The 27,177-nt window shown below is 45.2% G+C and overlaps 1 protein-coding gene across 2 annotated transcripts in view; it reads left to right on the top strand.

Moving 5' to 3' along the window:
* The window catches only part of TASOR (transcription activation suppressor), a 387,184-nt gene that overhangs the window by 13,513 nt on the left and 346,494 nt on the right, over nt 1–27,177 (top strand). For both annotated transcript variants that reach the window (XM_029600919.1, XM_029600917.1), the window contains exon 3: nt 11,582–11,674. In XM_029600919.1, the coding sequence (XP_029456779.1) occupies nt 11,582–11,674 (93 nt within the window). The remainder of the gene's footprint in view (nt 1–11,581; nt 11,675–27,177) is intronic.

The following is a 27,177-nucleotide window of genomic DNA, read 5'->3' as shown; positions in this document are numbered from 1 at the left end:
GTTCCAGATGAACATGGATTCAGCCAGTTGTGTCTCCATGGAAGAAGGAGTGTTTCCTTAAGCTAGGGAGGATGACTGTTATCTATCTTTTCTGCAGGGATGAGACCGTGGCTTTAATTAGGTGGTTTCCTATCTAGATTGCTGATGCCAAGGTTGGGGAGCTGTCTGAGACCCTATAATTAAGGGAGTCTGAATGTTCACTAGAACATTCCCATTACAATCTGAGGTAGAAGAGAAGATGCTGTATGAGTGGGAATCCCCAGAGTGGTCCTAAGGGAGTTAAGAATCTCCTGAAGTTGTAGCTACTTCCTCAGAAGTGGTTTAGTGTTTTTATTCTAGGTTCCTCAGGTACACTCCTTGGTTGCCATGGTTAATACACATACTACTATTCCAGTGGAAGACAACACCTCCCTAAAAGATTCTCAGAATAGGAAAATTGAAATCCCTTTGAAGCATCTGTTTACCTCTTCTGCTGTAGCAGTTCAGATTTCTGTTTTGGCAGCATGGTGGTTAGGGTGCTTTTGTGGTGGAATTAGTAGCTCCCAGAAAGTGAGGATGCAGCCAGGATGAAGTTGGCTATGGCCGCCTTAGCTTATGCTTTGTACGATCTTCTCCAGAGTTCTAGGTCTGTGGCTTTAGCCATGGTGGCCAGAAGACTACTTTGGCTTTGAAACTGGACTGCAGCTGTGTGGTCTAAACCTTGGTTGGGGAGGTTCCTAGTTGGGGAAGATCTGGAGCAGCTAGTTTTTTAATTTTTTTTAATTTTTTTTTTTTAATTTTTTAATCTAGAGGATCCCAAGCTGCAAAGACTCCTAGACACAGTTTGGTACTTTTTTTTTCTTTTTTTTTTTAATTGTCTTGGCAGAAGTCTGGTCAATTCAGAGATACCAGGCAGGCAATCCCATTGGTCCTGAGTCCATCTGCTACATGCTAGGAAATGGAGATATTACTTACCTGATGATTTTGTTTTCCTAAGTGTAGACAGATGGACTCAGCATCCCGCCCACGGCTGCCCCAAAATCTGGAAACCTTGGGTGACAAATCCCCCAGAGCAAGACAAGTACAGGTAAGCCAGACTTTACCCCTAGTTAAGACACCCATAATTGCTGGGTGTCGGCGTTTCTCGGTTCAATGCACTGGTGGTCTCCAGCTAGAAATCACGTCAACCAGTTCCAATTAAGTGGATTGAGTTAACCAAGTTATTCAAACACACATATATTCAGAATTGCTTTTCGAGGAGAATACTGAAGAGCAGAGCTTCCTGCACTGGTATATGTAGTGCTGACATCAGATTGAAATCTGACTCAGTTTCCAACTGCTATCCGGAGTACACTATGCCATTGGTCCTGAGTCTATCTGTCTACACTAAGGAAAACGAAATTATCAGGTAAGTAATTTCTCCATTATCTGAGAGTAAATAATCAGTTCATATTCACCTGTTCTAGACCTGTATCATATCCCCTCTTAGCCGTCTCTTCTCCAACTCCTTAGTCTTTCCTCATAGGGGAGCTGTTCCATCCCCTTTATCATTTTAGTCGCCCTTCTCTGTACCTTCTCAATCACAACTATATCTTTTTTTTGAGATGCGACCAGAATTGTACACACTATTCAAGGTGTGTTCTCACCATGGAGCAATACAGAGGCTTTGGCATTTTCTATTTTATTCACCATTCCCTTCCTAATTCCCATCATTGGGGGTCATTTTATCAAAGTGGTATATGGCATTTTTGTATGCAAAAAATGCCTTTTAACGCATGCGAAAGCACCATAACGTTTGATGCGATGCAAATGAGAAAAAGGGGAGGATATTTGAGCGGGAATTTTGGCCAAGTAGGCTGGGCTCACAGTTTTGTGAAGCCGTATCGCATGGCTTTAACGCAAATTTTAACTTTACCTTTTTCATTTGCGTAAAGCCGTGCGATAGGGCTTTATCTCGGTTGCCGTTTTAAGGTCCTGGAGAGCCAGCCAAGCTATTAGGGCCCTCCTTGGCGGCCGGGGGGGGGAAGAGAGCACCTAGCCATAATACCCTCACACTAGATAGGTACTCTCTACCTAGGTAACATCAAGCTAGGTTGAGAGAACATTGCACAAATCTCATCTTTGGGTGAGTTTCCTCACTCCGAAGGTCATCAAATCTTCACAAGAGAGCACTGTTCTGTTCGTACGTCTCACTTTGACATGCAAAGTGGCCCCTAACTCCTACACTAATACCTAAACCTCACCTCGAGTGACTAGGTGGGCCTCCCATAGAGATATAAATACCTATCCAGTGTGAGGGCATTATGGCTTCTCTCGTTCTCTCTCTCGCTGAGTTTAAACCTACTATACATTGTCCCCTCAGTGGTTGTATGTAGGAAATACATCAATTCTGACACTTATCGCAAAGTGTGAAAAAGTTATTGCAATTTGCGCTAAGATAGCACTTCGCATAGCTATTAGTGCAAATTGCTATAAACTGCCTGTTACCATAAAACACATACCTTTTCCTATCGCTTGCGATAATAGTGCATTTTGATAAATCCAGGCCATTTTTGCTTTTTTGACTGCCACAGCACACTGTGCCGACAATTTCAATGTATTATCCACTGATGCCTAGATCTTTCCTGAGTGGTAGCTCCTAATATGGAACCTAACATCGTATCCATATTAAATTTCATCTGCCATTTGGATGCCCAATTTTCCAGCCTCACAAGGTGGTCCTGCAACTTATCACAATCTGCTTGTGATTTAACCACTCTGAATAATTTTGTTTCGTCTGCAAAGATTACCTCACTCTTTTTGTATTCCTTTCCAGGTCATTTACAAATATATTGAAAAGCACGGGTCCAAGTACAGATCCCTGAGGCACTCCACTGCCCACCCTTTCCTCTCCACTGAGAAAATTGTCCATTTAATCCTACTGTTTCCTGTCTTTTAACCATTTTGTAATCCACAAAAGGACATTGCCACCTATCCCATGACTTTTTACTCTTCTTAGAAACCTCTCATGAGGAACTTTGGATTTTCAGAAGGCATTGACAAATACACTACATCTACTGGTTCACCTTTATCTACATGTTTATTAACCCCTTCAAAAAAGTAAAGCATTTTTGTAAGGCAAGACTTACCTTGGGTAAAGCCATGCTGACTTTGTTCCATTAAACCATGTCTTTCTATATGTTCTATGGTTTTGATCCTTAGAACATTTTCCACAATTTATTTTCCTGGCACTGAAATCAGGCTAACTGGTCTGTAGTTTCCCAGATCACCCGTGGAGCCCTTTTAAATATTGGGGTTACATTAGCCACCCTCCAGTCTTCAGGTATAGTAGATGATTTTAATGATAGGTTAGTAAAGATCAAAGCAAAGAATGAATTGTTTTTCTATTATGGCCTTTATCCTTCTTGAACATTCTTTCACCTGCTGACCATCTGATGGTCCTACTGTCTCCCTTTTTAGGATTATTGCTTTTGATGTACTTGTAAAACCTTTTAGTTTTTGCGTCTATGACCAATTTCATCCCTGGATTACCTTGGCCTGTGTCATGTTTTACATTTAACTTGCCTTGCTTATGTTCATACCTATTTTCTTCATTCGGGCCTACTTTCCATGTCTTAAAAAAAATCTTTTTGTTTAATATTCTTTCACAGTACCATTTTAATGTGTTGGCAATCCTTTGGTTCTGTTACTTTTTTTTTTAATTGTGTGCAGTACATTTTGTAAAAGTACTCTCCATGCCTCATGCTAACGTTTAAACTTTGGAACTACTTTTTTTTATTTAGTTACAATTTATATTCTTCATTATCAAGTTTTGTTTATAGTGGATCGCATCAAATTAAAACATCCTCTTTAGTTTCCTTCTGACTTCCTTATTTTATCATAATGTACCTTTTTTGCAGTTTAAATGTTAATGCAGTAGTTTACTTTATTCTCCTTGCAATGATTTGATTATAATTGTTGTTCAGCTGCTCCACCATGTTTACCCCTAGCACTAGGTCCTACATTCCATTAAGAACTAGATCTAAAGTAACTTTCTCTTTAGTCTATTCCAGAACTGTTACTTCACTAAACTGACATTTTATAGCATCTAGAAATGTATTTCCCTAGCATGCTTTGAGACTAATCTCTTTAATACAGGAATAGTGGAAATCTCCCATTTTTTTTCCAATTTTATTAATCTGTTTAATCTTTCAACAGTTCAGTCTTTCATCATCCTGGTCAGGTGAATGGTAGTATGCATGTAGTGCTAGCTTCCCCATCACATATAGCATTTCAATCCTGTAGGGATTCAAGAGTGTTTTTGTTCCTCGCAATGCTTTTATCATGATTGCTGCTTTCATCCTTAATCTACTGTGCTGCTCCACAAGTGGTAGAATATTTTTAGGGGGCAGAGGCAGGTAGAATCAGAATTATCTTTTTTTTTTTTTAAAGCTTGAAAGCTGCTCTTTCAGGCATCTTAATCCCACCACCACAGTGATTGCTGTTCTTTGGGCCTGAAGCTGTTATTACTCCTCTTTGCCCCAGTGGACATTGCGTCTTATGGAGTGAAAAATACGATCTTTTTTTCCCCCCAAAAGTGGGGGGAAAATGTTTGTGTGTCTTATGGAGCGAATATTAAAAAAAACCCAACAAACTACCTACAGCCCCCCACCCTCCTGACCACCCCAAGACCTGCCAAAAGTCCCTGGTGGTCCGGGAACTATCTCCTGCACTTGGGCCGTCGGCTGCCAGTAATCAAAATGGTGCCGAGCCCCTGTGACATAGTATGTGGAAGAGGATGAGAAAGGTGGGGAGGGGCCAGATATGGCCATAAATTCTCATACCCAAATGGGACTCTAACCTCCTCTTCCTCCTCTCTGCCCTGGTGACCCTGATCCTCTATCCCTAGCCCCCAATTAAAGCTCCAGTGATCCTTGCAATTTCCCCTCCCCCCCCCCCCCCCCCCCCCCCCAAGTGGTTCTACAGCCCATCTCACCCTCTGTCCTTGGTGGTCTTAATTTCCTCCTCTAACTAGAAAATTACCATTTCCAGCAACTCTTCTCCTCAGCCTGTAAGGTAGAGACCTCCTCTTCAAGCAAGAATCTGCTGGCTCACCTCTGCCTTGGGGGAAGGATGCAGACTAATGTATGCTCTCCACCGTCTCCTTGGAAATGGGTGTGGCACCTAGAATTCAAGATCGGTCTGCTGTCTGCCTATCTGGGGGTGGAAGGGAGGGAGCAATAGCACATACTCTTCTCACTCTCTCCCTCCACCACACCCTATCCTATCCCCTCCTATCACTTCACTTACAAACTTCCCCACCCACCCACACTACTCTGATCTCATAGTCCCTCTGGATCCTCTCATTCACCCTCTGTAGTACCTTTCATCTGACTTTTTCCACTTTCCCCACAGTCTCTCCCTACACTCACTCAGTCTTTTCCCTCCCTCCAATCACTGCCCCTAAACTCATCTCATTCACTTCCTTGGCCCTTTAATCTTCACAGATGTGGTGATCAGCATCAAAAGCAGCAGAGCCTGGGATAATAGTATAAGTAGGAAGCCAAACACACCAAGCACTAGCAGAAGCAGTGGGGTTGATTCACCCCATGTCTTTTTGGCCTTGGCTGTTCTCAGTCAGTCTCCTCAACTCTGCTAGGCAATTGCACAAGAATCAGAGCAACATGGTGGTTCTCGTCTCAAGGTAAGTAGCTCCAACACACTGTTTTGCTCTACTTCATCTAAGGACTGGGGTACATTAAATGATCTATGCAACTACCGGCTCTGTTCTGTTTCCGCTAGAATGGATTGCCAGCTCTGTTCTACTTTCTTGGGTCCCCGAAAAAGGTGCTAGAACTCCTTTGCCTTGGCCATTCAATCCTCCATTTGTGGAGGGTGTGTTTTGCACTTTAGTGCATTGGATGTAGCAGTTTTAGTTACTGAGTTGCGCTTTTTACTGATTCAGTGTACAACCTTATACTTCTCGATTGGCAGCTTCTTATTGCTGCATGGAGGCTGTTGCTGTGGAACTGGGTGTCTCATCACTGCAAGTTTTCCTTCAAGGAGGAATTTAGTGTTTGGAAAGGTCTTGATGATAGTAAGGATTTGGGAGAGTCAAAATCTCAGCTCCCAGAGGATAATCCCTTTTGGCTTTCAAAACAAGTAGAAATCTGCCCTTTCTGATGTTGGGTCTGGAGCCATCAATGCTAGGACTTCCTCACTGATCAAATGAGTAGCCCTGGATCAGGGGTTCCTTCTGCAGTAGTCCCAATGGGCAGTCACTTCCAAAAGAATTACCGGGAGTAGACCTATTTCTTTGGATCAGTGAGGCTTGTTTGTGTGGAATGAATATTCTCCTCTCCCATTTTTCAACTTGGCTCCTGGGTGGGTGTAGTTTTATTTTTCTTTTTTTTCCAACCCTGCACCCCACCACAGTTCAGTCTGCACTGTCATTTTCACTATATTATGTACCCTGGGATCAGTGTCCCATTGATTTGTCTCCTTTTCACCAACTCAGATCCTGTTATTCCTATATTTTCATTAAGAGCCATACATTTGACTCTACAATTTTTATTTTATTTATTTTTATTTTTTTTAGACTTCTAGCACTTTTATATAGCCAACATAAGTGCTTTTGTCATATTCCTATTCTTAGCAGTTGATTCAAGTAATTTGGAGTCATTCATATGTGTGTTTTAATCTATTTGAACTTTTTTCCCTTCCTCGAGCCTATCTTAACAAGATTTTAATGTTGCTCTTATTCTTGGAGATTAAGTGGCTTGTTCATTGTTTCACATTGATTGGAAAATGGGATTGTGATCTGATTCTTCATGTTTAAATATCTTATTTGGTTATACCACTAGCTCTGATCTTGTCCTGTGCTTGTAAAATAAAGATGTGGTTAAATTATGAAAAGAAAAGTCAGTTTAATCCTCTAAATATGAGAAATTTTAATGTGCAAGTATTTTGGCATTATTTTTGCAATGGTCTGGTATTTTCTGTGTTCTATTTTCAAAATTCCGAATTCACAATGGAGTGGAGCAACAGCTTTTATTGTCAAGTTAGTAAATAAGTGGTCATAGATGGTCCTGTTCGAGCCCATTTTACCAGGGCGGAGAGGGTGAGGATTCTACTCCCAAGTACTTCCTGATTCCAAAGAAAACAGGGGGACTCCATCCCATTCTACATCTAAAGACCTTGAACAAGTTAAGAGAAAAGTTAAAGATGGCTTTCTTGGGTATCTTAGTTCCCTTTCTTCAAAAAGAGGACTGGCTATGATTTCTCAATCTCAAGGATGCCTGTACTCACAAGATATTTTAAAGTCACAGGAAATGTCTGATTTGGGAAACCGCCACCTCCAGTATCGCATTTTGCCATTTGGGCTTGCATGTACCCACATGTTTTCACAAAATGCCTGGCAGTGGTAGCAACGTACTTATGCAAGCTGGGGGTGCCCATATTTCCCTATATGGATGATTGACTGCTCAAGAGTGCATCTTGGGCAGGAGCAGTGGAGTCCATGCACATGACCGGGTGCTGGAGGAGGTAGGGGCCATTATCAAATACGGTCTCATTTTTTTACCTGTCTCTCCAGTTTAGTTCTGCTAGACAAAAATCGGGTGAAAGCCTTTCTCATGCAGCAGAGAGCCACCATCTTGATGGCTATTACGAAGGAGGTCCAACAGACTCAACAGACATCAGCTTAGCACAGGGGTGGGCACTTCCGGTCCTCGAGGGCCACAAACCAGTCTGGTTTTCAGGATATCCCTAATGAATATGCATGAGAGAGATTTGCATGCACTCTGCCTCAGTTGTATGCAAATCTGTCATGCATATTCATTAGGGATATCCTGAAAACCAGACTGGTTTGTGGCCCTCGAGGACCGGAAGTGCCCACCCCTGGCTTAGCACCTGTTGATGGCTGCAACAGTGCATGTTACATTCATGGTACGGCTTTTTTTTTTTTTTTTTTTCATGAGGAGAGCCCAATGGACCTTAAGATTCCAATTGCTGCAGGCCACTTGTGATCTGCTGGACTGCATCCTGACTCTGTTGTACCTACCACTAGGACAATCTGTTCCAGAGAATTCCCTTCTGTGTGTTCCCGTTCCAGCTAATATTTGACTACAGATGCATCCAACCTGGGCTGGGGAGCTCATGTAGAAGGCCTCTGCACCCAGAGCTCTTGGTCCATCCAGAAACAGTTATGTCACACACACATTTTGGAGCTCCGGGCAATACGGTGTGCTATATGGGCTTTCTGAGATCGTCTGTCTAATCAGTCTTGGACAATCAAGTGGCGATGTCTTGCATCAACAAGCAGAGAGGTATGGGCTTGTACCTTCTGTATCAGGAGGCTCTCCAACTGTAGGGCTGAGCCATCTCTTGTGGATGCTTCTCAAGGCTACTTGCCTGGCCAGTCTGGAGAACATGTTGGTAGACAGATTGAGTTGATCCTTACAATCTCATGAATGATTTCCTGGATCAAGTAGTAGCAGATAAGATTTTCTGCCACTAGGGAACCCCAGTGGTGGATCTGTTAGTGTCTCTTTGGAACAGAAGGTTCCACTCTTCTACTAGCCTCTGACACCTTACATTGGGACAGGGACCTTATGTATGTGTATCCTGCTGATTATAAAGGTCTTGTTGAAGCTCAAGGAAGACAGATCTGGTTCCAACTCCTTCAGAATGGACGACATCTGGGATCCAATCAGCCTGGGGATTTTCCCAGCTCTCATAACTCAGGCTCAAGGCAGATTGTAGTTGCTCATCAGTTAGATATTCAGAGGTTAGTTCTGAAATTGCTTAATGTCTGAGGATGTCTCATATTTTCTTGGATTTAAGGAAGTCATCTGCTAGGAAGTCTTATGGACTGAAGTGGAGGAGATTTGCTGTGTGGCATGAGCAGAAGGCCCTAGATCCTTTCTTTTGCTCCATACTAAAACTGCTTGACTATCTTCTATGTTGTAAGACGCTGCTCTTAGGACCAATTCGGTTAGAGTACATCTCAGTGCAGTTGGCACATACCATCACCATGTAGAAGGTTGGTTGGCCCATCTGTGTACAGCCCTTAGTTAAGTTTCACGTAGGTCTGCTTCACTGAAGCTTCCCATCAGGCCTCCAGCAGTGTCATAGGACCTCAACGTGGTGCTGTCCCAGCTGATGAAAGCTCCGTTTGAGCCACTGACACAGAAATTCATATTTTTGGTGGTTGTCAATTCATTGTGCAGAGTCAGTGAGCTTTAGGCACTAGTAACTTATCCACCTTAATCTAAGCTTTATCAAGATAGGCTGGTCTTGCACATCACTCTAAGTTCCTGCCTAAGGTCAGAATTGGCTAACAGATTTCATCTCCTATGTCCTGATGGGCTTGAATGTGGTGGGTCATGTCAAGGCTTATTCTGTCTGAGCCATAGCAGCATTAGTGGCTCACCTGTGGTCGGTCCCCATGGAGTTCTCGCCACACATTTACATCGCACCACGGTTTGGATAGGGATGGCCTACATGACAGCAAGAACTCGTTTGAGGTGTAGAACATAACTGTATTCCCAGCTAGGGCCTGTTTTTTGTTTCAAGTTACCCTTCCATTTCAAGGTAAAAAAAAAAAAAGGGGGGGGGGGGGGGGCTGTTGCCTTGTTCTTATGACTGTTGGCACTGTTTGCCCCTTTTTTTCATAAGAACATAAGAAAATGCCATACTGGGTCAGACCAAGGGTCCATCAAGCCCAGCATCCTGTTTCCAACAGTGGCCAATCCAGGCCATAAGAACCTGGCAAGTACCCATAAACTAAGTCTATTCCATGTTACCATTGCTAATGGCAGTGGCTATTCTCTAAGTGAACTTAATAGCAGGTAATGGACTTATCCAATCCTTTTTTAAACACAGCTATACTAACTGCACTAACCACATCCTCTGGCAACAAATTCCAGAGTTTAATTGTGCGTTGAGTAAAAAAGAACTTTTTCAGATTAGTTTTAAATGTGCCCCATGCTAACTTCATGGAGTGCCCCCTAGTCTTTCTACTATCCGAAAGAGTAAATAACTGATTTGCATCTACCCGTTCTAGACCTCTCATGATTTTAAACACCTCTCATATCCCCTCCTCAGTCGTCTCTTCTCCAAGCTGAAAAGTCCTAACCTCTTTAGTCTTTCCTCATAGAGGAGTTGTTCCATTCCCCTTATCATTTTGGTAGCCCTTCTCTGTACCTTCTCCATCGCAATTATATCTTTTGAGATGTGGCGACCAGAATTGTACACAGTATTCAAGGTGCGGTCTCACCATGGAGCGATACAGAGGCATTATGACATTTTCATTTTTTATTTCACTTTTTATTTCATTGCTTATCTGCAATATGTGTTCTCAGAGGACAGCAGGATGTCAGTCCTTGATACCTGCCTGCCTCCTCATGAAGTTAGGTACATGTATTTTGTTAAATTCTACGACTGAAGAGACCCTGCATGAATGTATGGTATAGTGCATGCCATGGACATGCTTAGTAAAGCATGTTGTAAGGAATCAGGTAGGCGAGAATAAGGTAAAAGTATGTATTTATTTATTTATTTATTTAATGTCTCTTATATACCGATGTCCGTTCGCACATCGCATCGGTTCACAGTAAAACATGAACTTTATGGGCGAAGCCCTTACAAAGAACAGATAAATACAGTTAACTTTAGGGCGTAGCCCTTAACAAAACCAGGGAAGCAATACACTGGAAGTAAAATAATGTTTATTGATATACAATCTTAATAATTCTAAGTATTAAAGATATACAGTTCTAAGCATATACAGTTCTAAGCATCAAGAACAATTCTAAGCATATTCATCTGTATCCGTGCACAATATTTCGGCCAATACTCACAACACCCTTTTCATCAGCCTGCCTCAGAGAGAGAGCCCACCACAGGCAAAAGGGACCCTGTCACTTTGTACGTCTACAAAGGACACGCAGCACTTTGCATACCAGCAAAGTGAAAGTATGTTTCTCGCTCTCCCCGTTTTGCAGCCATAGCCGTTCGTCCTTTATAGTCCAATGTCAACAAGTGTGCGTGCAGGATAGGATTACTCACTATCCCTGCCAGCAGTTCCAGTCTAAACAATACTCAAGGATAGATAGTCAGGTCATCTCTACTCCAGGCCGAATGTCAGTGCTGCAGCTGATTCTGCAGTTTCCCTTACACATGTTGAACTCCATCGGATGAAGATGCCTGTGTGTGAAAATTGACTACGTGCTGTTCTCTGAGAACACTTGTTACAGGTAAGCAACTCTGCTTTACAGGTCTGCATTCTCTCCCAGATATCAAATCATTGCTTCCACTGGGCAGCCAACATCTACCAACCCCACTGGATAAGAGACTTTAACTAGAGTCTTCACTGCAGCATAAGGTAAATCTGCGACAAAAGTCTAGACACCAGCAGATTCTTCAGAACTGTAGCTAGATTCATTGCATTCAACAAATAGTATTTTTTTTCATCTGTCTACCATTATGAAGCAGCATTTCGTAGGACTTGGCTCTTCCTTAAGAGTATATACAAGGGTGGTCTTTCATAAACAAAAAAATGTTTATATACCATTTGAAGATGATGGAATTATAAAAACACTACTTTTTGTTTTTCATACAGTTCACTGAAAAACGCAGAGAATTAAAATGTGATGGTCGTACTGATAAGGAGCTTGCTGAATCGTATGCATTTTTGATGGTTGAGAGGGCTCAGGTAAGAATAAGCTAAACTAATTTTAATAGATTCAAGTGGATGTGAGTGAGTGTTTTGTTTTTTTTTTTAATTTCCAAGTATAGCTCACATAAACTAACTTTTGTTTAAAATTCTGTAACTTTTTAGTACATTAGAAACAGTTCTTCCCAAATTTATAAAAGATGGTCCCCTTTTTAGCATTTGAAAATTTTATAATTTTCAAAAGGCAAACAATAGCAGCCTTCCCCTCTCCCTTCCCCCACCTACCCAAAGCAGGAAAATAGCAGTGTCAGTGGCGGCAGCAGCAGCTGCAGTCAGTGCATGCTGACAAGCCCCAGCATTCGACAGCTTTACAGTTTTTTACAAGAAGCCCATGCCAGGAGGATAGGCCAGAGCTTGTGAATTTTCACTTACTCACAGGCCTCATGCTAAATGTGATTGGGTGGAAGTCTGGAGGCAGGGTAATTTGAAGCACATCTTTCTGTCATAAGCTCCAGCACAGACATATCTATACAACTGTGTCTCCAGAGGGCAATTGGATGGCTGTGACATCAGGACGCCATCCCTTGGCCAGCAGCAAGATTTAAAATGGATCCTATCCCTCCCAGGGCACAATTTCTAACCTGACGGCGATCCTGGGGAAGTCTGAGCAGGCCTGCTTGATGCCTATCTATGAGTTCTGTGATCGCATTTAGGAGCCACTGTAAAACATTTTAAATACTTGAGAGAATGATTTTGTCCAGAGTTCATAAACTGGTATGATTTATAAAACAGAATACCTTCATGAAGTGCCTTTAATGAGAGACCTGGATGTGTTTTGGAAGTCTGCAACTGCTGGTGTCTCACAGCTGACAGAGATGGTATTAATTTCAATTCATAGAAGCCCCAATAATTGGTACTACTACTCACAAGTTTCAGCTCCCTTTTTGTGTCTTACCACGTGTCTGATATTCATTTGTATGCAAAGGTTTAGGCACCGCTGTTCAAATTGTATGTTTTAATGAATCTCTAAGTGAACAGAAGGTGACAACCTTCACATGATATAAAGTTACACAACATCTTTCTGAAATGTTTAACCAAAATACTGTTTTAATAGAATGAATATGGCATATGCAAAAGTTGGGACACCCTTTCAGTCAGTACTTTGACACCTTTGACAGAAATAACATCTTATCCCAGGACAAGCAGGATGCTAGTCCTCACATATGGGTGACGTCAGTGAACGGAGCCCAGGCGGGAAAACTTTGTCAAAGTTTCTAGAAACTTTTGACTGGCCCAGTGAGACCACTGAGCATGCCCAGCATGCTATGATATTCTCTGCCACAGGTGTCTCTCTTCAGTCTTTGTTTTTTCCGCGCTGCAGCTAGCATCGCGGATCCGGAGCCGTTGAGTATTCTCAACCTTTTCTTGACTATTTAGTCTAAAAGTGATATTCTCTCTCACAAAAAATCTCTCGGGGTCTCTCCTTACCGGCCGGTAAGTAACCCAGTCTTAGATTTTCTTTTTCGGAGAGTAGAAAAATTACCTCAGTCGAATCGACGGCCGTCATTCGAATAAAGATGTCAACAGGATTTAAAAAATGTCCTGTTTGTTCCAGAAAATGTCACTAACAGACCCACACACTGAATGTGTGATGTGTCTGGGTGGCAAACATGATGTACAGAATTGTCCGCAATGTGCGGAAATGACGCCGAAATTGAGGAAAACCAGGCTCGAAAAAATGGAACATTTATTCAGCCTGCAACTTATACCTTCCCCGTCGTGGTCGTCGGTCGTCTCCGGCTGGAGCGACTAAGCGAGCAATTCTTAAAAAACCTCGCCCGGGACCGTCGGGGGATCATTCTTCACCTTCCTCATCTTCGACGTCGACGAAGTCGTCTGAAAAATCAAAGTCAAAACATCGACACAGACATAGAAGCCCTTCGTTGTCCGACCCCCGCTTCCCAGGAGCCCTCGACAGCGAAGCGGCCTAGATTTCAGGAAACGTCGGAGTCTTCCACGCCTCGGCCTACCTCGACTCCATTGCCGGCACCAGATCTAAAGCAAGGTACGTCACAAGAACTGGTACTTCAGCCTACGCCACCGCCCTCAACTGCTCTGCTTCCAACGGTTGTGAGGCCGGAATTGTCCGATTTAATCCGACAAGCGATCTCACAGGCTTTGAAGGAACAACTTACAATGCCGACTTCATTGTCGATGCCGATGATTTCCACATCGATGCCGGCAAATTTGCCAATGCCGGTGGGCACACCGATGCCGGGGTCATTCTTGACTCCGGTACATAGAGACTCGACGTCAACACCAAAGATCATTACGTCATCGACGTCGATATTCGCTCAAATTCCGGCTATTTCATCTATACCGTTACCTTCGATGGAATCGACACCAAGAGCACTACCATCGACAACTACTTCGAGGACACCTATTCTTCCCTCGACAATACCTGAGCAAGAGGATAGTGACACTCAAGAATTGGCTCTTTTTCAAAGACTTTTGAAAAAATATCAAAAGTTGTCAAACTCTAGTGAAGCTACAACAGGGCAAGGAGACCATGATTCTCATAGCCCCATATTGGCCTCGACACGTATGGTTTTCCCACACTGCTGGACCTCTCAGTCAGGGATCCAATTCGCCTGGGAGTAGCTCCCACTCCCATAACTCAGGATCAGGGTCGGTTACGACATCCCAACCTCCAATCCCTATCCCTGACCGCTTGGATGTTGAAAGCTTAATCTTACAACCACTCAGTCTTCCATCCAATATATCCCAAATTCTGATAGCTTCACGTAAACCTTCCAAACAATCAATTGTCTTCAAACATTGGGGTTTATAATCAATTATGAAAGTCGAACCTACAACAGACCAAGACTCTGCAATTCATTGGGATGCTCATCAATACAACGCAGCAGAGAGTCTACCTTCCACAAGACAGGATTCAATCTCTATCCTAATTTGCTCAGCATCTATTCAATCAATCGCATGCATCGGCATGCAAAATTCTTTAGCTGCTGGGTCATATGGCGGCAGCCATCCATGTTGTCCCCTACACGAGACTCCACATGTGCCGCTTACAATGAGGACTCAATCAGTGGTCTCAGTTTTGGCAACTACTCTCGACCAGAGTGCGACATACCACATAAATGCTCACCAACATTCAATGGTGGATAGACATCAACCACCTGAATTCGGGAGCAACTTTTCAGTTACCTCCTCATCAAATAACGCTCATGACGGATGCTTCCAGGAAGGGCTGGGGAGCCCATTTTGGCACCTTAAAAACGCAAGGTCGCTGGTCTCCTCAGGCAACTATCAAATCAACCTCCTAGAGCTTCGAGCCATTTGGAGAGCACTTCAGATCTTCTCTTCCCCAGTTCGGGGAAAACGTCTCTTGGTATACACAGAAAACCAGGTAGCCATGTTCTACATAAACAAGGAAGGAGGATCAGGTTCCTGGATACTCTGTTGGGAGGCACTTCAAATACTAACCTGGGCAATATCAAACAAAGTCTTGCTACAAACCACTTACCTTCTCGGGTTAGACAACGTAACTGCAGACTGCCTCAGCAGGATTTTCCATCCTCACGAATGGACCTTGAATCGGGACGTTGTGTCCACAATTTTCCAAACGTGGTGTTTCCCAAGCATAGACTTCTTTGCCACCGAAAGCAGCCGTCAAACATGGACATTTTGCTCCATCTACCCGAGCAAACGTCACGCTCCGGATGCTTTCCTCATTCTGTGGACGGAAGGGTTACTATACGCTTACCCTCCCATTCCACTAATTTCCAGAACGATATAAAAATGCATCAGAGACACGGCGGATATGATTCTCATAGCCCTGTCATGACCAAGACAGACATGGTATGCATATCTCAAGTGACTATCCATTCGCCCACCAATTCTGCTAGAGAACCATCCGCAACTGTTATTGATCTCCCCCAGAGGGGAGGAGTAGCAATCTGTTATGGATCTGCTTCCCCAGAGGAGAGGAGTTAGCAACCTGATGTAGATCTGTTCCTCCAGAGAGGAGTAGCAGCAATCTGTTATGGAATCTGCTCCACCGAGGAGAGTAGCCAAGTAGACTGTTGTACTCCGTAGACTGAGTTAGTGATCTGTTGTGGGTTGGCTCCCCATAGAGTGGCAGTCTGTTATGATACCGCTCTAGTAGTGTAAGGAATGAACATTTTAATGTAAATTGGTGAATCCTTGGGCTGATGGCAGATGACAGCACCCCCAGGAGGATATCCTGAGAGGGACCACTGGCTAGGCTGGAGTATGGAGACAAACACGGTTCTTTATTAGACAGGAAGTAGAACCACCAGAGGTGGCAGTAGTGAGCTGATGTGTCCGGCAGGGCTGAAGTCCCTCAGGTACTGGAATTGCGATCTCTGGGTTGCTGAGCTGTAGAGAGAGACTATAGGTAGTGAGTAGACAGGGTATGCTGGATACACAACCAGTAGTAGAAGATACACTCACAATTGTAGATATCTGTAATGGCTTCTATGCAACAGAGTCTTCAGTATATTCAGGAACAGGAGCCGTAGGAGAGTACTGTTTCCTATATGCAGTCTGGAATAAGAACTCACAATATCTGTGTATGCGATGGCTTCTGAGATAGAAGAGAGTCTGTGAAGGGTTTTAGGAACATGGGCCCTCGTGGAGCGAGTACCGGTTCCTATCTGTAATAGAACTCGCAGTGTTCACGTCTGCGATCACTTCCAGGCAGTGAGGAGTCTTCTGAGCATTCAGGGCGTAGGCCCTTGAGGAGAGAGTACTGGATCCCGTCTTAGCAATCTGAAATCAAGAAGAGAGAGCGGGGCCCCCGAGGAGCGGGTACCCCTAGGTAAGTTTGTGGAGGCAGAGCAGCAGAGAGAGTTATCCCCCCCAGCTAACTCGATTCGTAGTTGCAAGCAAAGAACTTTTAAGTTGGAAGCGGATGATGTCACTACGGGGGGATGCCCCCGAGGTTCGTGCCCTTGCTGGTACAAAACTATGGAGCGCGCGCCCGTACGTCATCAGGAACATGGCGGATCCGCAGCGTCAGGCCAGCCCCGGGATTCCGGGGAGAAGCGGCAAGGAGAAGCCACGGCAGCATCTGACTCCCGAAGGGAGTCGCCACAAAGGTAGAGAGGGTGGAGCGAGGGCGAGAACAGGCACGAACGCAACAAACTGTTAACTCAGGAGGGGGGGATCCCTCCTTCATCCAGTGCATCAATCCCTTCACCTGATGGCATGGAAGTTGAACGGCACATGTTAACCCATCTAGGACTCCCATCTCAACTGGAAGATATTCTCATTGCATCAGAAAACCTTCCACCAGACGTAACTATGCTGGGAAGTGGCGTCGTTATGCGGAATGTTGCAAATCGAAAGACTTGGACCCTTACTCTACAACAGTAAGGCATCTTCTAGACTATCTCCATACTCTTTACTTGGCTGGTTTGGCATCTGCTTTGGTTCGTGTATATATCGGCGCCATTGCAGCTTTCCATCGCCCTCACAATGGACTTCCCATTTCCAGCCATCCTTTAATTTCCAGATTCATGCGTGGAATGCTATGTCTTAGACCACCAGTCACAAAACCACTTATACCATGGAATCTCAATATTGTCCTAGAACAATTAATGCTGCCCCCCTTTGAACCTCTTGATTCCTGCCATATCAAATACCTTACCTGGAAAACGATATTCCTGGTTGCCATAACATCAGCAAGAAGAGTAAGTGAACTTCAAGCCTAGGTTCATTATCCTCCTTATATAGAATTCAACTATAATAGTCACCTTACGGCCTCATCCTGCATTCCATCCTAAAGTGGATTCTGCCTTTCACATCAACCAAGCCATTACACTTCCAATCTTCAAACCTAAGCCTCATGTTAATGACAGGGATAGACTTCTCCATTCATTAGACTGTAAGAGAGCGCTTGCTTATTACAAGCAAAGAACACATACTGCGGCCAGACCATCTCAGCTGTTTCTCTCCTTTTAATCCAAATTCGCCAAACCAACCCGTCTCCAAGAGAACTATTGCTAGTTGGTTATCTCAATGCATACAATTCTGCTACAATAAGTGTGAGAGACCATTGCTCACAAAACCAAAAGCACACCAAATTAGGGCAACAGCGGTGTCTGTTAACATTTAAGAAATGTTCCATTAATAGACATCTGCAAAGCAGCAACCTGGTCGTCTCTCCACATTTTCACGTCACACTACTGTCTCGAACAGCAAACCTCTTCTGATGCAGCCATGGGTTCCGCAGTCTTGTCAACCCTTGCACATAAGTAAGACTGTCTACCTTTGTTGAAGGGTAGTGTCCTCACCTAAAGAACATAATACCTGGACACCACCTGGGAGCTTGGGACTCCCAGACAGCATGGATAATTCAGCCTGCAATGGATGGGGGGGAAAAAGCAAGTTTGCTTACCGTAAACGGTGTTTCCGTAGATAGGATGAATTAGCCATGCGTTCCCTTCTCACCTCCCTAGACAGTTTACAACTAAGCAACACCTATTATCCAAGGACAAGCAGGATGCTAGTCCTCACATATGGGTGACATCAGTAATGGAGCCCTATACGGAAAAACTTCTGTCAAAGTTTCTAGAAATTTTTGACTGGGGCAGTGTGCCTACTGAGCATGCCCAGCATGCCATGATATTCCTGGCCACATGGGTCTCCCTTCAGTCTTCTTTTTTCCGCGGAGCCATTAGCCTTACGGTTATTTGGAGTCCTATGAGGTGATTTTCACCACATCAAAAAGTTATTAAAAGTTATTATAGAAAAACTATAGAACCACAGGGGTCTCCCGTTTTCACCGTACGCGGTAAGTTTTTCTCTCTGTTCCGTCAGATTCCGTACCATCTATTTCGCCTGCAAGTCATTGACGGCTGTCCGACTTTGCCATGGCCTCGGGTTTTAAAAAATGCCCTATTTGCTGCCATACGATGTCCATTACGGACCCACACTTAGAGTGTGTTATTTGCCTCTGCGAAAAGCACGATGTTTTAACATGTACTAAGTGTGCCGAGGTGACGCTGAAAGGCAGAAGACTCCGGATGGAGAAAATGGAGCATCTTTTTCAGTTACAACTGATGCCCTCAACGTCGACGTCAATGCAGTCGTCTCCGGCTGGAGCGATTCGTAAAGTCGTCCTCAAGAAAAAAAGACCAGACGAAGCGGGAGATAGGCCGTCGCCAACTCAGTCTAGGTCCTCCATACAATCGATGTCTGCCATCGAGAAGACCACCGAAGGTAAACAAAAACATCGTCATCGGAGGTCGCACGAGTCTGACACCGACCCGATATCCGGTGGTTCATCGAGAGAATCTGAATCAGCACCAAAGAAACCTTGGGGACCGGATGTTTCTCAGAGGCCTTCCACGCCGAGGCGATCCCCCACAGATATCTGTGCCGGGAACCGTACCCCCACAGGGCTCTGTGGAGGTACCGGTATCGCCTTCGCTGCCTTCCCCCATAGCTGCTCTGGTTTCACCAGCTATGCATGCGAAACTGGACGGATATATCCGCCAGGCAGTACGGGATGCGCCCCTCGATACGATGCCAGCACTGACTCATCCATCGAGGCCAGCGCCATCGGCTTCGCCATCGTCAGTGCCACCGGTTCCATCGGTGCTACCTCAGATAACATTACCGGTACCTTCGCCGTCGATGCCATCACTGAAGCATTCACTGATGATGCCAGTGCCGGATTTATCTTTTTTTGGCACCACTAATGGCAAAACTAGACACCCTTATTGATGCCATCCCAACAAAACCTCTGGAAAAATCTGTACCAACACCGACTGAAGAACCACCGATTCCAGACCCAATCCCGGGTCCATCAGGGATTCCACGCTCCCACCCACCAATATCGCCATTATTTCCATCAAAACCGACGGAACATCCATCGAGGCCAAAAGGATTTAGGCCTTCCACACCACCTCGGTCCCATACACCGGATACATGGCAAGATACAGACACTGATACCGCCTCAGAGGAAATCCTTTCTGAACCATCTCCTCCAGAGGAAAGGAGAAAATCTCCTCCGGAAGATCTCTCATTTTCAAGTTTTGTAAAGGATATAGCTGATACCATACCCTTTCAATTACAAACTGAAGAAGATGCCAGGCAAAAGACCCTAGAGGTGCTCCAATTCGTGGATCCACCTAAGGAGGTTGTAGCCATTCCAGTGCACGAGGTTCTTGCTGAACTTTTACACAGAACATGGGAGCATCCCTGCTCCATACCTCCGGTAAACAAAAGGACTGATGCGACATATTTGGTCCAGCACATTCCTGGGTTCCATAAGACTCAGCTACCTCACCATTCAGTGGAAGTTGAGTCAGCGCAAAAGAGATCAAAAAGAGTAAAGACTCACTCTTCAACCCCACCAGGCAAAGATAAGATTCCTAGACAACATTGGCAGAAAAATGTTTCAAGGGTCTATGTTTCCCGGATTGCGGCCTACCAATTATATATGACCCAATACCAACGAAACTTATGGAAACGGATACAAGACCGCTCCGAATCTCTCCCTCAACAGCTTCAAGAGTCCTCCTCATTCATAATTCACAAGGGCCTAGAAGCCGGTAAACATGAAGTCTGTGTAGCATACGACTTCTTCGAAACTGCATCTAGAATGTCAGCCACCGGAATCAGTGCTCGAAGATGGGCCTGGCTCAAGGCATCTGATTTGAGGCCCGAGATACAGGACAAACTGGCTGATCTCCCTTGTCTAGGCGACACCTTGTTTGGAGAAAAGGTACAGGAAGCTGTTTCCCTCTTCAAAGAGCATTCAGAGACTCTAAAACAACTGTCCTCTGTGCCTCAGGAGTCTCAAACATCAAGGAGACTCCCAAGAAAACAATCAAAATGCCCATACTATAGACCAAGGCGTTATTATCCTTCTCCTGCCCGTGGACGCTCATCTAGGCCAGCTCAAAGGTCACAACCTAGACAGCCAAGAGCAACCAGGCCTCAACACCCTCTTTAGACAGGATCCACTTCGGGGTTTTGAACCGTATCCAGGGAACAGCAGTCTATCTCCCAATCCAACACCAGAATTACCAGTAGGAGGACGGATAACATTTTTTCACCACAATTGGTCATCCATCACCACGGACCAATGGGTACTCTCCATCACAACTCAAGGGTACCACTTGGACTTTCTCACTGTACCAAACGACACTCCTCCCACTGCATTGTGGACAGCAAACAACCAATCCACACTTCTACAAACAGAATTATCCACCCTTCTGAGAGCCAGGGCCGTGGAACCAGATCTCCGGCCTCAGCAGGGCAGAGGATTCTACTCCCGTTATTTCCTCATTCCAAAGAAAACAGGAGGTCTACGTCCCATACTAGACCTCAGAAATCTCAACAAATTTCTGAGAAGAAAAATTCAGGATGATTTCTCTAGGGACCCTGTTACTTCTACTTCAAACAGGAGATTGGCTCTGTTCTCTGGATCTTCAAGATGCTTACGCTCACATTCCCATATTTTCTCCTCATCGAAAGTATCTTCGATTCCTAGTTGGGTACTCAACATTTTCAATACAAAGTTCTACCATTCGGCCTTGCCTCAGCACCTCGAGTGTTCACAAAATGTCTAGCAGTTGCAGCAGCTCACTTGCACAAGCAGGGCATGCACGTATTTCCTTATCTGGACGACTGGCTTATTAGGAGTCCAACAAGACGAGGAGCTCTCAATTCTCTCAAGCTCACAATAAATCTGCTCCATTCCTTGGGATTCCTCATCAATTACCAGAAATCCCACTGTACGCCGTCTCACCTGTTGCAATTCATCAGAGCAGAATTAAACACCATAACAGCAAAAGCTTTTCTTCCAAAGGACCGTGCACAGACACTAGCTTCATTAACAAGCTCTCTACAAAGGAGCATACGAATAACAGCGCATCAATGTCTCACACTATTGGGTCACATGGCCTCCACAGTCCACGTCACTCCTACGGCCAGATTAGCCATGAGATTCACTCAATGGACACTCAAAAGCCAATGGATACAAGCCATTCAACCAATGTCTTACCCTATTTACGTAACGCAGGAGCTACAGTCCTCGCTCTTATGGTGGACAAACATGGACAACTTGCTCAAGGGCCTGCCCTTTCAACAACCAGTTGCACAAGTAACGTTAACTACAGATGCATCCACCTCAGGCTGGGGAGCACACATTGGCCATTTACAGACCCAAGGTACTTGGACAAAACTCGAAGCTACATTTCAGATAAACTTCGTAGAGCTTCGAGCTATACGTTATGCGCTATATGCGTTCAAGGACTGCCTTTCCCATAAGACTGTTCCGATACAGACAGACAACATGGTAGCCATGTGGTACATCAACAAACAAGGAGGTACGGGCTCGTATCTCCTTTGTCAAGAAGCTGCACAGATTTGGGACTGGGCCCTGGCACACTCAATACTTCTACGGGCCACTTATCTAGCAGGCATTCACAACGTAGTTGCAGATCGCCTCAGTCGTCAGTTCCAACCTCACGAGTGGTCTCTAGACCCCCTAGTGACGGCCAAGATATTTCAACGTTGGGGACAACCAACAATAGACCTCTTTGCGTCTCCTCTGAATCACAAAGTGGACAAATTCTGTTCTCTACACAAACAGAAGAACCAGTCAGCCAAGGACGCCTTTGCTCGCCCTTGGAACTCAGGCCTTCTCTATGCGTATCCCCCAATACCGCTCATAACCAAAACTCTAGTGAAGCTACAACAGGACAAGGGGTCCATGATACTCATAGCTCCGTATTGGCCTCGACAAGTATGGTTTCCCACACTTCTGGACCTCTCAGTCAGGGATCCCATTCGACTGGGCGTAGCTCCCACTCTCATAACTCAGGATCAGGGTCGGTTGCGCCATCCCAACCTTCAATCCCTATCCCTGACAGCATGGATGTTGAAAGCTTGATCTTACATTGGTTGAAAGATTGAGTGGTTGTATCTCAAGTGCTTATAGTTTCACGTAAACCTTCAACATGGAAGAACTATTCTTCAAAATGGAAAAGGTTTACCTTGTGGTGCGAGCAAAAGCATATCTATCCTTTCACCTGCCCCACAACTTCTCTACTAGACTACTTATACCATCTTTCAGACTCTGGTCTACAGACTTCATCTGTAAGAGTCCATTTAAGTGCAATCTCAGCTTACCATCACAAGATGGGAGATGCACTAATATCCATACAACCTCTTGTCAGTAGATTTATGAGAGGTTTAACTCAACTTAAACCACCAATTCGGCCGCCAGTCACAGAATGGGACTTGAATTTGGTCTTAACAAGACTCATGCGTTCTCCTTTCGAACCCATGAATTCCTATGATCTTAAATTTCTCACATGTAATGGCTATGAGAAGTTAGTCTTCCATCGGCTAGAAGGGTTAGTGAATTACAAGCAGTTGTCACGTACTCACCCTATACAAAATTCCTACATGACAGAGTGGTTCTCCGTACACATCCAAAATTCCTCCCCAAGGTAGTTACGGAATTCCATTTGAACCAATCCATCATTTTACCCACATTTTTTCCACGGCCTCATTCTCACCAAGGGGAACGAGCCTTACATACCTTGGACTGTAAGTGGGCACTAGCATTTTACTTAGACCGCACTGCAGTCCATAGGAAATCCACTCAACTCTGTATCATATGATCCAAACAAACCGGGTAACGCAGTGGGTAAACATACTCTATCCAACTGGTTAGCAGATTGCATACAGTTTTGCTATGGAAAAAGCAGGCCTTCCTCTCCAAGGGCGAGTAAAGGCACATTCAGTAAGAGTAATGTCAACCTCAGTAGCACACTATCGTTCAGTGCCAATTCTTGACATATGTAAAGCAGCAACCTGGAGTTCTCTTCACACGTTTGCAGCTCATTACTGTTTGGACAAACAAGGACGACAAGATGCAGCCTATGGACAATCAGTCTTACAAAACTTATTCCCAGCATAATCCAACTCCTTCCACATCCAACCATATGTGATTTCAGGCTGCCTCATTTTTCCCCAACAATACACCAGTTGTTGTGCTTATTGCACAAGTTGTCTGCTATTGGTCCAACACAAATATGACGCAGCCTGTAGCTTGCTAATCACCCATATGTGAGGACTAGCATCCTGCTTGTCCTGGGATAAAGCAAAATTGCTTACCTTGTAATAGGTATTATCCCAGGACAGCAGGATATAGTCCTCACGAAACCCACCCGCCACCCCTGCGGAGTTGGGTCCGATGCATTTTATTATTTTATTTTTGGCGAACGCAAATTGCTACAAAAAAAGACTGAAGGGAGACCCCTGTGGCCAGGAATATCATGGCATGCCGGGCATGCTCAGTAGGCACACTGTGCCAGTCAAAAGTTTCTAGAAACTTTGACAGAAGTTTTTCCGTATAGGGCTCCATTACTGATGTCACCCATATGTGAGGACTACATCCTGCTGTCCTGGGATAACACCTATTATAAGGTAAGCAATTTTGCTTTTCCACATACATCTCGCTTGGCTACAAGAGACTGAGGTAAAACAGCAATCGCACGGGAACCTCACCGCGCAGCCGTACAGAGTTCAAAACTCTGTATTATCTGATAAAACTCAGACTACTGACCCGGTCGTGTCGCTCCCAGACAGCATGGCTAATTCATCCTGCTATGTACGGAAGCACCTTTTACGATAAGCAAACTTGCTTTTCCAGAATCCTGCAATTGTGAGCCCTGAATCTTGCCACAAGGTGGCACCCTGGAGTGATGACTAAGCAGGCCAGGGCGAACACTAATGTCAACCCTTGCATGCTAAATTCTGTGCAAAATAGAATTGCCCTTCCCTGAATTTTTCAATGTAAATTTTGCATTGTGCAGGATTCCCCCAGAAGTAACCTCCCCAGCCACTTTTTATACATGTCAAATATTTCATTATATGCTGTAGGTGTCAAATAGAATTTTGTTGTAGCTAGAGAACCTCTGTTTACAACTGGCTGAATTGTCACTTAAGTTTGATAAGCCTTCATAATATTGGGCATTATAGACAAGTTGCTTAACTAAAATATTTTATATTTCGGAGACTGTTTTGTGATGCCACTGTATGGTAGTCCTCACACATGGGTGACATCAGATGGAGCCCGGCACAGAAAACCTTTCAGTTTCTAGAAACTTTGACAGACACACTGAGCCTGCCCAGCATGCCACCATCCATGTGTCCACATGGGGTCCCTCTTCAGTCTTTCCACGACTCTGAAGCCTTGCAACCGTGGAGCTCAGAATTGTTTTGTGCAGAAAAACCATCCTTCCGTTCTTCCCGAGTCCCGTTGGGTGCCTCTGCACTTTTCGTGGTCTCTTTTGGCACTGCAGTATGTTTTCCCGTTGTTTGTGGTCAATTTCAAATGGTGCTATATCCGGTGGCTGCAGAGCACAGACAGTGCGCCGTGCTCTTTTTCCATGGCATCATCCAGTTTTCTTTATTGCCTCCAGTGCCCCTGGACTGTGTCCATCACAGATCCGCATGAGGTCTGTGTCTTGTTCTTGGAGACATTGCATGATGTTCGTGGCTGCGATTTTTGTGCCCAGATGACCCCCAAGGGCAGTCGGGCTTGCCTCGATAAGATGGAGAAATTGTTTGGTGCCAAAAAGTTGGAACCCTCTATATTGGCATTGGGAACTTCAATACCAAAGGGTAAAGAGATCTTTGCTTCCCTGACCCCTTTGGTGTCTACCCCACTACTGGTCGCTGGTTTAGGGCCAGGTGCGGTGGACTGTTCGATGTCTTGTCTATTTCTTCTTGTTCCAGGACTGGATCCTCGCCAACTCCCTCTGCTCCAGGGAAAGACCAGGCCTAGCATAGGGGGAAACTGAGAAAACATCACCATAGGTCTTTGTCATCACATACATCTGACCACAGGAGAGCACCAGCACAGTCCATGCTGCCCCCAAGCGGTCCCTGGTCAAGGAAGCCTTACCTTCCAGGCAACCCGAAGGACCACAGCGATCCCCACCGAGATCAGTGGAGGGTGCAGATTCCCCCCCCCTCCCCCCCCACCATGGTTCTGGGGCCGAACTGATTTCACTGCCACCTCCTCACTGTCCTATCCACATCAGCGTTTCAGGAGGAGTTGAGAGAGACTTGTGCGGTTGGCTAGGCCCTGTAGGGCATCGAGCCACCAGTTCCATTTGGACCGCCACCAGAGCAGACTCCATCGGTGCTTGCTCCTTTGGAGTGGCTGGACCTGTTGCTTGGTGTCTTGCTGACGCAGCCTGCCCCGATGCCCAGAGTTTCATTAACAACGAAAGGTATCAGCTCAGCACATGTTGAGGCTGAGCCATGTGGCCTCAACCGTCCATGTTACACCCTTGGCCTGTTTACACATGTGTAGAGCCCAATGGAACTTGAGGTTGCCGTGATGCCAGGCCACCTAGGACCTCCAGGCTCGCATCCGCATCACTAAGTCTCTCCAGGACTCCTTGTCCTGGAGGCAGGTTCTCTCAAATTTGGAGCAGGGAATATCTTTCCAAACTCCCCCTACCCAAATTGTCCTTACCACGGATTTGTCCCCCCTGGGGGGGGATGTCTCATGTACAATGGCTCTGTACCCAGGGTCTCTGGTCCACCCAGGAATTACAATATCAAATTAAGTTCCTGGATCTCTGGGCGATCAGGTACACTCTATGGGCTTTCAGAGATCGGCTGTCCAACAAAGTTGTCCTAATCCAGGCAGACAACCAAGTAGCAATGTGGTATGTCAACAAGCAGGGAGGCATGGGGTTGTAACTCCTGTGTCAGGAAGCAGTCCAGATCTGGTTCTGGGCTCTGTCCCACAGGATGGTGCGCCAGGTCATGTATCTGGCTGGATTGGAGAATATTATAGCGAACAGACTGAGTTGAGCCTTCAGGTTCCATGAGTGGTCAGTGGACCAGGGGGTGGTGAGTCGGATCTTCCGCCTCTGGGGGAACCCAGACGTGGACTTGTTTTCATCCTCTTGCAACAGGAAGGTGACTCAGTTCTGCTCCCTGTTCAGGTCAGACGGCGAACCTGCCTCGGATGCCTTTGCTCGCCATTGGGGCAAGGGTCTTCTGTACGCGTATCCTCCGCTTCCTCTAGTAACAAAGACTTTCCTTAAGCTTTGAGAGAACCGAGGGACTATGATCCTCGTAGCCCCTCATTGGCTGAGACGGCTCTGGTTGCACTCTTTCGGGAGTTGTCCTTCCGGAAACTGATCAGTCTGTGGACTTCCCCAGATCTCATCACGCAGGATCAGGGCAGGCTGCAATATCCCAACCGCCAGGCCCTGTCACTCACAACCTGGATATTGAGAGGCTGATTTTCTGCAGCTGCTGAATCTTTCCAAAGATGTTTTGGGTCCTGGTAGCTTTTTAGAAAGCCTTCCACTAGAAAGCCCTACGGACTGAAGTTGAGGAGATTTTCCATGAGGTGTGGACAAAAGACCCTAGATCTTTTCTCCTGCCCCTCACAAAAACTTCTTGATTACCTTCTGCACCTATCGGAGGCTGGCCTAAAAACCAAC

Source organism: Rhinatrema bivittatum, chromosome 4 (assembly GCF_901001135.1).
Source record: "Rhinatrema bivittatum chromosome 4, aRhiBiv1.1, whole genome shotgun sequence".
Classification (NCBI taxonomy): Eukaryota; Metazoa; Chordata; class Amphibia; order Gymnophiona; family Rhinatrematidae; genus Rhinatrema; species Rhinatrema bivittatum.
Note: the sequence above shows the minus strand (reverse complement) of the source record. Positions and strands in the feature narration are given on the sequence as shown.